Source organism: Phragmites australis, chromosome 16, assembly GCF_958298935.1.
Source record: "Phragmites australis chromosome 16, lpPhrAust1.1, whole genome shotgun sequence".
NCBI classification, from domain to species: Eukaryota; Viridiplantae; Streptophyta; class Magnoliopsida; order Poales; family Poaceae; genus Phragmites; species Phragmites australis.
Genome location: NC_084936.1, coordinates 13433325 through 13448592, shown reverse-complemented (window position 1 = coordinate 13448592; position 15268 = coordinate 13433325). Strand labels below are relative to the sequence as shown.

At 47.0% G+C, this 15268-nt stretch overlaps 1 protein-coding gene across 1 annotated transcript; it reads left to right on the top strand.

Moving 5' to 3' along the window:
* Nucleotides 1-204: 204 nt before the first annotated feature.
* Nucleotides 205-7983, top strand: LOC133896452 (uncharacterized). Its single transcript, XM_062337060.1, has 4 exons — nt 205-559; nt 1422-1471; nt 1592-1644; nt 7385-7983. The coding sequence occupies exons 1-4, from the start codon at nt 291-293 to the stop codon at nt 7763-7765; spliced, it is 753 nt and encodes a 250-aa protein (XP_062193044.1). The 5' UTR covers nt 205-290; the 3' UTR covers nt 7766-7983.
* The last annotated feature ends 7285 nt before the right edge of the window (nt 7984-15268 follow it).

The following is a 15268-nucleotide window of genomic DNA, read 5'->3' as shown; positions in this document are numbered from 1 at the left end:
CACGTTTTTCTCTCACCATTCCATTTTTTATGGAAGCCGTACAAGAGTTTTTCGCAAAATGACTCAGTGGGATCGTAGAACGAAGATGTGCCTTCAGATCAGTATCGGGAATCAATATTTTCAGTAATAGATAGTTTCTTTGCACCGAAGATTTCCTCATTAAAAAAAATATCGAGCTTAGAAATGCATTTCCACACGGAAGCTTCGATCTGTGTTCCAATCAAACGGCCCGCGTTCCCCTAAAGCCCTCGAGGACGCCGACCCCACCATGCCCCGAATCGATCGACGCGATGCTTCCGGCGCTGCGGCTTCGCCGCCGGCTCCTCTTCACCCCTCTCAGCCGCCTCTTCTCCTCATCCTCCTCCTCCACCGCCGGCAAGGGAGGTCTCCCCGTCGACGCCGCGGCGGCGGCCGCGGCGAGGGCGCGGGCAGAGGCAGCGGCGCAGGTGAGGATGGAGGCGTACAAGCAGGTGCAAAACTTCGACTGGAGCAGCGGTGCCGACTGGAAGACTGCAGCCAACATCCTCTTCAACGTTCCCCCCAAGCGCAAGGAGTTCGGGTGAGCATCAGGCCAACGACCGTCCCCCCACTTAGGGTTTATGGTTTTAGTATCGGTAGTGATTACATTTCGAGGCGAGATGAGATGGAATGGGGCCTGGAGACATTATTGATGGCAACGTGAGCAGTGTCATCTCGTTGCAAAGATTTCAGCTTGCTTTGCCTATGCTTCATGATGCGACTTACGACCCTGACAACAATAGCATTGGCAGTGGCTGTTATCTATTCATCACACTTCTTATGAGAATGGATGCCGCACAATTTTTTTCCCCTCTGGATTTAGAGATACTTTCGTCTTTCGCCGTATATTTTGATTGATGGAGATTTCAGTTCAACTTGAGAGGGCGTTTCAATGATGGAAGCATCACTGGAATTGTCAGGCATTTATTTTGTTTGCCAAGGTTTCTTTAGTGGGAGTCTTATTATGTTAAATATGTTATTCGAAAATCTGAACCATTTGAGGTCCTCGAATCTGAATACAGTAACAGCAGTTGTCTTAATCTCCTAAAATTTAACAATGGCAATTCTGGCCTGAATTTTAGAACTCCTGTCTCCTCATAGGGTAACATATTATTCTCTGGTAACGATACAGAAATCCAAAACATGGCGAAGGCTAAGAAATGTCAGTGTGATACCAACATCAATTCAAAGAGCACATATTATCTATGTCTTATCATTTCCCATGATACTACTAAAAACATGTCTGAACTCTGAGCTCTGAAACTATACAACGCCTTTCCAAAATTGAGTACCATTCAGTCTGCAGCCCTTTTTTGATTGCGGGTTTTGGAGAAATGACTTCCATTAAAAACAAATACCACTGAGGTGCTTTCATAATCTCTGTCTTTCGCTTTCTATTTCAGGCTTGATTTTCACCTTGTGCAGCTCTTCTTTGTCTGCATGCCCTCACTAGGTTCGTTTCATGAGAAAATCCCATTCCTTTCTGATACGTGATTGTGCTTTGGAATGTCAAATGAGAAAGTGTGGTTCTTCTTTTGTGAGATTATATTGTGGCTTTTATTTTGAATTGCAGCTGTCTATCTAGTGGCCCAGTATGCACGAAGGGAGATCAAAAGGATGGAGGCGGTAATATGCTGTGACCTGTTATGCACAGTTTACTATGTAATAGAAAATCCCTTGGAACAAATTTTAATCTTGAACAACAAGGGGCAGAAAACTGAAGTTGCTGATGTCCTGTAACTTACCAAAGTCTAGTGTTGCAACTTGTTTTTGTAGTTGGAATGCTATTGAATTGATGTATTTTTAGCTGTACTCTATTAGGTGCCTGAGCTTACTTGTTTGACATTATTGCAAATAACTCTTAGCCAATTGAGTTTAGCCAAGGTCATTCACCTGGAAAAGCATACTTGTGGTGGTTGTGTCAGTGGTGTCAATTTGGATAAAGCTCAGAAATGAGTCTGACCTAAATACATGAACCATGCAACTTGTCATGGCAGTTTAAATAGTTAGGTTATGCACTTGTCATGATTGTGTAAAGCATTAACATGGAATTCTACATATAGTGGGCAATGCATAGCAGCCATGCTAGCAAATGATGTACTTAGAGAATAATAAACATATGCCATCAGGTTATCACTAGTATTTTTATTTCAGTTGCATCTGCTATTAAACATTTAAATTGCAGAATCTGTAAGTAGATGCTCTATTTGGAACTTTTATTTCCTTGCACTCTACTATCTATCTAGTATGCTGCCTATATGTACAAAGATACATCTTTCAAGGATGTGACTTTCCTATCCCTAGAAAGCTACTCAACAGTGGTCTTAAAATGGTCGATAAATTGAATTTTCATGATTGCATGCTTACTTTGAGTGATTTCTATGTTCAAATACTTTATGTTGGAACAAAAAATCTAATTATTAAAGACATGATTTATTAGTAGTTAGTAGCCATGGGAAGTTCAAAAGATACCCATTATCAGATGGTCCAATTCTATTAGCAATAAGCCTTGATGTGTGCAGATTTTTAGCTAGTAGATTAGGGAGAATAATAGCTAATTAAAGCAGTAATTGCTGTAGTTATTAGCTGATTGTAGTGGTCAGCAGTATATAAATAGAGAAGAAAACAGAAGGCAGCAAGCAATTGCAACACCAAAAATACCACTGCTAGTGTATACGTGTCTTGGGTGAGTTCCTGGGCTACCTGTGAGGTTGTAGGCCTTTCAATTGGTATCAGTAGGGTGTCATGGCCGGTGAAGATGGCCCTTCTGCAGCTCCTGCGCCTGTGGTACAGCGCGTGGTGAGAGATGTCGGAGACGCGTACCTGCTGCTCACCAAGCACAACTACACCGAGTGGTTGGTGATAATGGAGGTGATGCTTGAAGCCTGCGGCCTCTGGGAGGCCATGGACAAGGGCGGCGTGGATTGAATCGACGATAGGTTGGCAATGGAGGCCATCTTTCGCGCAGTCCCGCTGGAGATGGTCACCTCCCTTGCGAAGAAGACAGCGAAGGAGGCCTGGAACGCGATCAAGACGATGCGCGTCGGCTCCGAGCGCTCTCGCAAGATGACTGCCCAGAAGGTGAGGAAGGACTACGAGGTGATTTCCTTCCGCGACGGCGAGTTAATCGAAGACTTCGCCATGCGCCTCATCGGGATTGTCCACCAGCTGGAGGTACTCGGTGATCCGGTCGACGACGCCAAGGTCGTGGCCAAGTACCTACGGGTTGTCCCACCCAAGTTCGCGCAGATCGCGCTCTCCATCGAGACGCTCCTCGACATCTCAACGTTGACGATCGAGGTCATGGGACGGCTCAAGGCGGCGGAGGACCGCCTCGACCCGGACCAGGTGCTACCATCGACTTTCGATGGCAAGTTGCTGCTCACGGAGGAGCAGTGGCTTGCGCACCAGAAGGAAAGACGAGCTAGCGAAGGGGGGTCGCGGTCTACCAAAGGCGAAGACAAGAATCGCCGCTCCCGTGGCTCGCGCAAGAAGGGCGCGACTGATGGCAAGAACGCTGCCCGCAACGACGACTGCGAATCCTGCCGCAATTGCGGGCGTATCGGTCACTGGGCTTGTGATTGCCGCAAGTCCCAGCGAGGTCAGGCGCAACTCGTGCAAGAGGACGACTACGAGCCTGCGCTACTGATGGTGCAGGTCTGCGCACTGAACAACGACATCGCGCCGGCGTCAACAATAGTCCATCTCGATGAACCGTGAGCCTAGGCGTTCCTCGGCGAGGCGGACGCCGATGAACTCCAGGAAGACTAGTACCTCGACATTGGCGCCACGAGCCACATGACGGGTCGCAGTGACGTCTTCACCAAGCTTGATCGTGCGGTACAAGGAATTGTACGGTTCGGCGACAGATCGCTCGTCGAGATCCACGGTTGCGGCACGGTGCTGTTTGCCGAGAAGAACGGCGAGCACAAGGCGCTCTCTGACGTCTACTTCATCCCACGCTTGAAGAACAGCATCATCAGTGTCGGCCAACTCGATGAGTGTGGCTCGAAGGTGCTGATCGAGGATGGCGTGCTGCGTATCTGGGATCGCTGGCGCCATCTCATCGCCAAGGTGAACCGTAGGCAGAACCAGCTCTACATCCTACGCCCCAACATCGCGCGCCCCATCTGTCTTGCTGTGCAGCACAACGACGACTCGTGGCACTGGCACGCCCGCTACGGCCACATCAGCCTCGACGTGTTGCACCAGCTTGGCCGCCAGGACATGGTCCGTGGTCTTCCGTGGCTAGAACATGTGGAGCAGCTCTGCGACATCTGCGTCATGACAAAGCATCGCCGAGCCCCATTCCCAGCCAAGGCGAAGTACCGCGCAGAGGGCGTCCTAGACCTCATCCACGGTGACGCCAGGCGGGCGCCGCTATTTTTTGCTGTTGGTAGATGACGCAAGCCGCTACATGTGGCTGGCGCTTCTCACAGCAAAAAGTCATGCTGTAGCGGCCATCACGAAATTCCAGGCTGCTACGGAGGTGGAGAGCGGGCACAAGCTTCGCGTTCTACGCACGGACAATGGCGGCGAGTTCACCTCTGTTGAATTCGCGCGCCACTGCGAGGACCATGGCGTGCAGCAGCACTTCTCCGCGTCGTACACGCCGCAGCAAAACGGCGTGGTGGATAGGAGGAACCAGACCATCCTCACCACCACACGCGCCCTCTTGAAACAGCGGAAGATCCTGCTGAATTTTGGGGGGAGGCTGTGACCACGGCTGTCTACCTCCTCAACCGGGCGCCAACAAAGAGTCTTGACGGCGAGACGCCATTTGAGGCGTGGCACAGACGCAAGTTGGCGGTAAGCTACTTGCGTATATTCGGGTGTCTTGGTTATGTAAAGGATACAAGACCAGGCCTACAGAAGCTTGACGACCGCAGCACCCCGATGGTCTTCATCGGCTATGAGGATGGCAACAAGGCGTACCGCATGCTCGAGCCTCGGTCCCGCTGCGTCCACATCTCCCGCGACGTTGTTTTTGACGAGGACGCCGGCTGGGACTGGGAGGCGCTGTTGCAAGACGGTGGAACAGCCACACCTGACTTCCATGTGGAGGCAGTGGTCAACTACATCTACCCAGGCGTGTTGGCTCCGTCTGCAGGCAGCGCAGAAAGCGCTTATTCTGTTGCGCTGGCGCCCACAGGGGCGATCTCGTTGCCCACGCCCGTCTTCCCCGCAGAGGCAGCCCCCACATCCGTGGGAACGGATCCAGCGCCAGCCTCACCCGCTGGCGTGTCGTCCACGCCCACAGGGGCTTCTCCCACGGCGGCCTCGCTCATGTAGTTCGTCTCTCCTCCGCCAAACGACTCCGACAGGCTGGATGCATACCACGACTCCTCCCCTCTTCGTTACCGTCGCATCGTCGACGTGCTTGGAGGGGTAGAGACACCAAGCCAATCGCATTGTCGATGGCGAGGGGCTGTTGCTGGTCACCGAGGATGGAGAGGCACGCTCCTTCGCTGAAGCAGAGCAGGATCTAGCATGACAGGCGGCCATGCATGAGGAGATGGACTCCATCGAGCAGAACGGGACATGGTCACTAGTGGAGCTTCCTCATGGGCATCGATCTATTGGGCTGAAGTGGGTCTTCAGGCTCAAGAAGAACGAGGTAGGAGAAGTGATCAAGCACAAGGTTCGCCTCGTCGCAAAGGGCTATGTGCAACAATCGGGCATTGACTTCGATGAAGTATTCGCACCCGTTGCTCATCTTGAGTTTGTTCAGTTGCTGCTAGCTGTTGTCGCGCAAGATGGCTGGTCGGTACATCACATGGATGTGAAGTCGGCTTTCCTCAACGGCGATTTGGGGTAGGAGGTGTACGTCACGCAGCCGCCGGGCTTCGTCGTCGTTGGAGCAGAATAGAAGGTGATGCGCCTATGGAAGGCGCTCTACGGGCTGCGGCAAGCGCCGCAGTCTTGGAACGAGAAGCTGCACACGACATTGCGAGCTCTCGGGTTCGAGCAGAGCCCGCATGAGGCAGCGATGTACAGGCGTAGCCATGGCGACTCGCTGTTGCTCCTCGGGGTCTATGTGGATGACTTGATCATCATTGGATCAGCCGAGGCGGAGATCAACCGCTTCAAAGAGGAGATGAAGGCGAGGTTCAGGATGAGCAACCTTGGATTGCTCTCCTTCTACCTTGGCATCGAGCTGCAGCAGAGTAGCAGCGGGATCACGCTATGCTAGGCGCATTACACCAAGCGCATCACGCCAAGCGCATCCTAGAGATGGCGGGGATGTAGGACTGCAACCCTGCGCACACCCCCATGGAGGAGCGGCTTAAGCTTAGCCGTGACAGCACGACGGCGGAGGTGGACATCACTCAGTACCGGAGGATCATTGGAAGCCAACGCTATCTTGTCCACACGCGGCCGGACCTCGCTTTCAGCGTGGGGTACGTGAGTCGCTTCATAGAGCGGCCTACGGAGGAACACATGGCGGCAGTGAAGAGGATCCTGCGCTATGTGGCTGGGACTTTAAGTCTCGGTTGCCACTACGGGAGGACAGCGGAGGCACGGCTTGTCAGGTACACCGACAGCGATCTCGCTGGCGATGTTGAGACAAGGAGGAGTACATCCGGCAGTTTGTTCTTGTACGGCAGCAGCTTGGTGAGTTGGCATGCTCTCAAGCAAAAGGTGGTGGCACTCTCGTCTTGTGAGGCGGAGTATGTTGCTGCCACTACTGTAGCCACACAGGCGGTGTGGTTAGCTCGGTTGCTCGGCGACTTCAAGGGGAGGGACGCCGACACTGTCGAGCTGAAGATTGGTTACAAGTCAGTCTTAGCGCTGATACAAAACCCTATCTTTCATGAACGTAGCAAACACATCGATGTGCGCTACCACTTCATCAGGGAGTGCTGGGAAGATGGGAGGATTAGTGCTGATTTCGTCGGCACTAAGGACCAACTCGTTGACATTCATACGAATGCACTTGGGCGAGTCAGATTCCATGAGCTTCATGCTAGGATTGGATTGATCAACATCAATTCCAAGTCCACACATAAGGATTAGGGGGAGATTGTTAGCAATAGGCCTTGATGTGTGCAAATTTTTAGCTAGCAGATTAGAGAGAATAATAGCTAATTAAAGCAGTAATTGCTGTAGTTATTAGCTGTTTAAATCAGGCCATATTGTAGTGGTCAGCAGTGTATAAACAGAGAAGGCAGCAAGCAATTGCAGCACTAAAAATACCACTGCTAGTGTACGTGTGTCTTGGGTGAGTTTCTGGGCTACCTGTGAGGCTGTAGGCATTTCAAATTCCAACCATGTTATAATGTAACTTGAGAGATTGTTATAATAATAATAAAAAGGCATATTCACTAAACACAATTTGACTGAAATATAATGGTGCTTATTTCAGGAAGCAGAAGAGAAAAGGAAAACAGATGAGGAACTTGAGAAACAAAAACAGCTTGAGGAGGAATCTGCTAAGGAGGATGCTGATTCAAAGCTTTCAAAGGTATTACTCAGGTTATATACACTAGAGGGGGTTGTTAAGGAATTTGTGGATGACAAAGGGAAAATTTCTTCTTCTGATTTGCACACCAAAGAGGAGGTTGCGAAGAATAGTGAAACATCTCCAGGAAAGGCTTCTTATTTGAAAAGCAGTGCAAGTGATAGTCAGCCGGTGACAGTCAAGAGTAAGGACATCAATGGTGTTGCAAATGCTCCAACAAATGCTACACAACCAACCAGTAAGGGGGATGGAGACAAGGCATCAGGTGATCAACCCAAGAGTTGATAAATCATGTTCCTTTTTGTTGTTTAGAGCGATCCTTGTAGGCATCAATCAATTTTTTATTTTCTGAAGCAGTGAATTTGTCAAGGAGTCATTGCCTGACAATACAATACGGTCACTACCTGACCGTACAATACAGTGGGCCAAGCTTCAACGCAAATGTAACACCACGCTCCTATAACTAAAGCATAATTTAGCCAAAATTTAAAATTTTGGCAGCACCTACTTTGTATTATGTAGCAAAACAGGCATAACTATCATAGGCATAAAAAAAAATTAAGACTCTAAACATGACATAGGAAGTTCATAAATACTCTTCACGGCACAACCAAGTCATGCAACTCCTAATAGCATAAACAAGGTTAAACATCCTTTAAACAAAAGCTTCTCACAAGCACAAGCATTGCACTACTAAACTGAGTTTTATAGCATGAACTAGATTATTAATATTGTAGTGAAGTGGTACGTGCAAGCTTCTAAGTCGCAAGCTCATCATGTTCGCAAAAATAGTCTAGGAACACTTGTAAAAGATATAACGGGGTGAGATAAAGTAAGCAAGCAACATATATGAATATACACGTATCTTGCATACTATTGTTTATTAGATTCACTACTACTTAAGCCACCAACAATGTTGGTTCAGAACCACCATCAATAGCAATATCACTGTCGGTTCATGACTCAAACTGGCAGTGAAAGTGGTGATATTAGTACCGGTTTTTTATTCGGCACTACGCAATTGACAGTGATAGTCTAGGAATATCAGTGCCAGTTGCGAAACCGTCAGTGATAGCCTAGTATCACTGATGGTATGAGCCACAAACTGGTACTGATATCACCGCTTTCACTATCAGTTTGAGCCATGAACCGGTAGTGATATTGCCACTATCATTGCATGCTCAAACTACGAACCGACAGTGATATCTCAACTATCACTGCTTGTTTGAGCCATGAACCGGTAGTGATACTTAAAAAAAATAGCATATATGGTTCACGCACATCTCATCTTTCATATATTGTTTCATCATTTATATATTTAAAAATTGAAAGTTAGACATTATTATATAAAATTACATATTTTAGTATCATTTAGGAGCACTACATATTCGTCATCACAAAATGCATGCGTGTAGGTTGAGCCCTCTCTAAAATATTTTGGTGAGTAATCCTATTTTTAGCTGAGGAAATTTCACTGAGGCAGAGGTAGAGGAGGCTGGCTCCAATAATCATAGGATAAGCACCCCTATCTTGGTGAAATCTGCCCTACAATGATATCTTCAAGTTTGATGGCTAATCCTAGTAGAGAAATTTCACCAAGGAAATGGGACAAGGAAGGTGGCACCAAACATAATGCACCTTCATCTCTCTCTCTACTCAGGTGTAGTCTGCCCTGATATGATTTTTTAATGGTCCATAAGATAAAAGCAATATAAGATATGACATCATCAGATAAAAGCAACATAAGATATGACATCAACATTAGTGAATTCATGTATCAGATAAAAGCAACATAATGTACGACAGCTCATTGGCTCACGTAAAAAGGACCTCAGCTTAGGGGAGTTACTGCACTAAGAAATGACAATAAAAATTATTCATTTGTGCCTTAGTTATGTGTCTAAAATTTAAATATGATTTTTTAGTTAATGGAAGTATACTTTTCGGCCTCTGCTAGTTGAGACTATGGATGTGTATGCCTAGACCACCGAAGATCGAGTCATCTTGGGCATTTACATCTTACTGGTGAAGAGGCTGAAAGTTATACTTCTATTATCTATTTTTCTGAATTTGATTCGAAATCATCATTGGCAAACTACGTAATTTTTCTAGGGTTTAATCACCCATTTTTACTCAATAATCTTCTATCCAATGACCATTTGCAGCAATACACATCTAAGTTCTTAGACTAATGTGGAGGACTAGGTAAGTTGGTGATTACCTTGGGGTGATGCCGACGTGGAGGGAGCTGATGCGTCGGTGTTGAGGAAGCTGTCATCGGATTGGAAGAGGACTCAATGTTGGCTCTGAGATGTGCAGGAGGTTGCATGGTGGAGGAGGCCGAGGAGGTCGTGGCGCACGAAGGGAGCTGAGACGTCGATGTAACACCCAGTTTTAAAGGAACAAAACCGGACACAACACATGTATGTCAGGATCAAGTTTCCATACATGTGCTACATCATCAGTGTATCATCATAGTATCATTGTTACAATAACGTTACTAAACTTAATACAAAAGCACCCGAGGGTCTAAAAGAAAACATAGCGGAACAAAAGAAATCTTCAGCGCCAGCGGGGCGCTTCCATCTTCCACAGGTCTCGATGGGGGCACACCAGCCTAGAACAGTAGCTCTGGATCGAAGTCGTCCGCATCGAAGGTAGCAGCTTCATTGACGGCTTTTAAACAGCAAAAGGGAAGCAAAAAGAAGAGGCAACGGGTGTGAGTACAAAAATGTACTCTGTAAATGTAGGAAAAACATGGTATGGGACTCAAGTCAAGGAAAGGATAGACGCAGGTTAACTGTACTAAGCAACTATGACCTATGACTATAACATCAGGCATCCTATTTACCAGGTGAAGACTCAACTATAACAAAAAGGAAAGACTCATCAGATTCCATCTGACTACCAAGACTCACCGGGTAATTCTATTACCCGGCTACCCAACCAAACATACCAAACCCTGATCCCATCAAATCCTGAAGAAGTCCAAGTTCACTCTTATCCGTGAGCACGGCTGGTCGACCAGGTTGATACTCTGCAGAGTTTGCACAGCTTTCCCCACGAGTCGTGATTCCCATGTTGCTTCACACTTCTTGGGTGTGGAGTCGGGGTCTCACTACAAGGCCTTTACAAAGCTCCCACTAACCTGCAGGCACCGACTGAGGTTTCACCGCTAATAGACGATTCCATCGCTATAGAAGCGCCCTCTTGTGCCACTTAACCGTCCAACGGTGCCCACAGAATCAGAGGGGTGGCTAATTAGTTGGCCAGGCCGTACCCATATAGGCCTCATAGTTATGCGGAAATAACTTGGTTACATGTTCAAGAACTAGTTCTTAGGACCTCACACAGGAACAACCACAACCACTATTGCACTACCGGCAGACATGCATTCCCGTACCATCATCAAACAACCATTCTGTTGGAATCCCTATACTATGTTGCTACAAAATTACCCTTCTCGATTCTTGTTGTATCATCAATAGTCAATATTAACATTTTCCCAACCACAACTGCACTAGCATATTCTACCCATTTTATATCATGACTTAACAACGGTGACAAGGAATAATCATTCAAAAACTAGTAAACCCTAACATAGGATTTCAATTTAGACAAGCATGCATTTGAAGGATAAACATCTACCCATGAATCCTAAAATAGGGGTGAAATGCTCAAGGACACTTGCCTTCACTGGAGGGTTGCTCAAAATCCTCGAAAGCTTGATCTTGGAGATTACCGAACTGCTCACCTCCTAAGCGATACACCGAAAAAAGAACACAAGGAAAAACTCTAAGAACAGTACACCATACAGTATTAAAACTAGGTAAAAACCCTATAAAAATATTCTACACGTCGCTACAAATATTTGGGCGCAAAAATAGCCCAAATCGGAGCTACGAGCAAAAAGTATTGAGCTTTTGAAGTTCCAGGGGCTTAACTGCAAATTTACTTGATTTTTAGATAATCAACCGAATTGATTTTATACTGAAAATTCCATTTATGATGTCATAAATCAAAATCGGATTATTTTTCAATGGAAAAGCTCATGGAAAATGTCCACGGGCTCATGGACCACGGCCTAAAAGGCTGGTCCATGTCCACGGTGGACCGGTTATGAGCTGATGAAGGGGTATGCGATCTGGACCGCTTGATCAAGATCGGATGGCTCGGGGTGATGGAGGGGGATTTGAACTCAGGCCAGTGGCATTGCACAGGGTCGGTGGCTCGCTGATGGCGGCGCATCACCGAAGCTTTGCTGGAGTTCGCATGAAAACGCGCGTCCGACCTTGGAAATCGATAGGGAAATGTGCATAAGAGAGAGGAGAACACGAGGAGTCTCACCGTGGGCTCACGACAGCGGAGAGGGGCGGTGGACGGCCAGCGTTGGAGAGGAGCGGCTGGTGGAGCTCGGGCTCGGTGAAAACGATGCTCCGGTGGTGGAGAGAGGTCGAGGAGCGGCGCAGCTGAACCCACGAACACCTGAGCACATGGGAAGAGGATCGGAATGGTCAACAAGAGCTCATTGGGGGCGAATTGAAGTGGCGGAGCTACTCACTGGAGTTGGGGAAGACAACGGCGTTGAGGTCAAATCCGTGCGTGAAAAAGAGGGGAAAGCGGGGGAAACGTTCAAAACCTCGCACGGAAGGAGATAGAGGGCTTAAATACCCGAGAGAGAGAGAGAGAGAGAGAGAGAGAGAGAGAGAGAGAGAGAGAGAGAGAGAGAGAGAGAGAGAGAGAAATAAGCAAATTTGAAAGGATTTAGCCGGTGGCCCTAATTGGAAATAATGCGGCGGTTTCCATGATTTAGAGGGCCATTCAAGAGGGAAACAGCCGGAATCAAATGAATAAGGGGCGGGGATCTTAGCCATGTGCTTTGATTGGCGAGTTAAGGTGCGGGGTGGCACCAATTTGAAACGATGGTGGGATTTGGGGCGGTCATGTTCGGGCGGCGGGAGGAAGAGGAAGGGGAGCCGGCGGGCGGCGGTTCGGCTCGGTCGACTCGTCCCAGACCCGGCGCACACACACACACACACAGAGGCGGGTGGGGAGCGGCTCGGGGCAGGGAGCTGGCTCGGCTGGGCGGGGCCCAACTAGCGGCGGGTGAAGGCAGGTAGGGGCCAGCTCAGCCTAACTGGCCGGCGTGGGGGAGAGGGGTGTGGCCCATGCGGGGAAAGAATAGAGGGGGAGGGAAAGGTGGGCCAGGGACGAATTCGGCCTGGGAAGCTTTTCCAATTTTTGAAATGTTTTTCTTTTTTAGATTTGGCTTCAAATTCAAAAGGGGTTTTAAACGAGCGACTTCTAGCGAATTTTTGCAAACTTTTTCCACACATTAAACCTATTGCAACTACGACGGTATGAATGAAACAAACTTATATAACCTATGTCAATTTAAATTTAGAAATTAATTTCTTCTATAGAATAAAATTGGAACATCTATTAAGTTTCTAACAAAATTTAAACTATTGCAAAAATTGAAATTTAGGGTGTTACTGTCGGTGTGAAGGAGGCCAGCGTTGAGATGGATGAGGATGTGGCATCAACTTCGAGAAGTGGAGGAGGTCGCACGGTGAAGGTCGGGGCATTGGTGTGGTGGCTCTGGAGTGGCTAACTATTGAAAAGGACAGATGGATAGTTATATAGGGCAACGATACTATCATTGCCTGAGCAAGTAACCTATTGGCAATAATAAACTTGATCTGGCAGTGTATACAGTTTGAATGTGTAAGGCGTGGGAATCGAGACATTTGCCAATTCACAGTAACCACCGACAGTGATAGTATGAATGCACTGGGTATGGGAACTGAGGCTTTAGTGATAGGCCATCATTGTTGGTTGGTAACTAGGGGCAATGAAACTATCAAAATAAATTTTAAAAAGGATCCTTGAGCTGCAGGCCCAAGGAAGCCACTCATACATTCCAAACCACTGGAAAACAACACAACCTAAGGTTCTACAAGTCAGAGCTCAGGTTTATAAAGCGTGCATATTGTTCCTCGATAGACAGCGTGGTACTAAAGGATAGCAAAGGTATAGTAATTTGCGATGAGCAGGGATGCAAAGGGGTCGGTGAAATAGAGTAAATATTGACCCACAGTGATACCGTTCACCTGGCCCAAATGAGGCTAGGCAACACAAGAGTGACGAGTCTATTCAATTACAATATGTTCATAGCAACTACAATTCTCCAGGCAAACCACATAATATTAATAAATATTGTACAAATTAAACACTAATACATAAAAGTTCATTACACCAATTTAAAAAACCCTCCTGATGTTTAAGCTAGTTGTCAGATCATGTTCCTGCTCCACCAAGTTGACGTGGCTCAGTCTAGTGAAGATGACACTGTCATTATCAATATTATACTGATGACCATGAAGAAACAGAGCATTTCTGAGTAATGGGAAAAAACATAGCAATAGTTGTTATAAGGATTAAAGGAAATCCGAGATAACATAGCATTGTTTGGTCCCAGGGCGTACTGGAGAATAGTAACAGCAATCATCCACATGCTTTACGTTGGATGAACTTGACGTCCCCAAATAAAAAGTAAATGTTCCTGGAGGTCTAGCATGATACCTAGGTGACGAGTCATAAGCTGATTGACCCTAACTCTCTGAGGATTAAAATGACCATCACAATGATAGAAGAAGAATATCTGCAAATCATAACACAAAAAGAACAAAGATTTAAGTAAAGAAGAATGAAACACTAGATGATAATGAAAAGAAAATGATGTTTCTTCACAAACCTCTCGTGATTAAAGGAAGAGTAAAGAAGAACAAAGAACTCTACTCTCATTAGTGTTAGAGTGAATTCACACTTGTGGCGTATAGAAAATGACAAAGGGAGGAGGATTAAATAGAGGTTGTAATTGTTCCTATTGAAGTTACCAACTAGCAATGATAGACCGATGCATTGATTCACAAACCCTCTCTCACTGCCAATTGTATTTATCAACCGACTGTGATATCCCATCATTGTCAGCTTGTAATTGTGCTGGCAATGATATCTTAACTGCCCGCTTAAAACTCTTGCAGGCCTCTTCATTCTTTCACGCCATATTAAAACCTATATGCATGGTAACATGTCGTTTTCCTCTTAAGACTATTATAATCCTTGCCCTCCCTAGCCCTCCTCATTCCATCCACGTTGTCACTCCTCCTCTGATCCACTATGTGCAAATTAGTTCGTTCATCCTCTCAGTCCAGCCATGGATGTGAGACCTTCTCCCCTACCACCACCTCTGGCCTCTCCTCCCTCCCTACCACTATACTCATCGGAGGAGGAGGAGCCAATGCTGGTCTTGTCTGATGATTGCTCCTTCTCTTCCTTCAGAGATGACATGTCCTCTTTCCTGTATGACTATAACTGGGAGAACTTCTTGGGTGAAGGCCCTTCGCTGAAGAATCACCACACGCGGTGAGCTCAAAGGACTCCTTTGAGGACAAACATGATGCATCTTTTGAGGAGGAGGATGACGATTAGGAGGACGCTAGCACTGAGGGATCTGACGAGGAGGAGGAGGACGAGGTGGAGGAGGAGGCTACGGTCACCGCCATGTATGATGATGATGGAAACGTTGACTAGGATGAGCTCGAGAAGACAAGCTCTGAGAAGGAGGAGGTCATTGTCTCCTCTAGAGGTTACAACGACCGTACCATCGTCGACAGTGATGATGATGATGAGAAGGAGTCATCATCCTCAGAGGATGATGATCAACCGTCAAAGAAGCAAAATCTAGCATAGGCGTAGGGTATATAGGTTTATTAATTAGTCTTT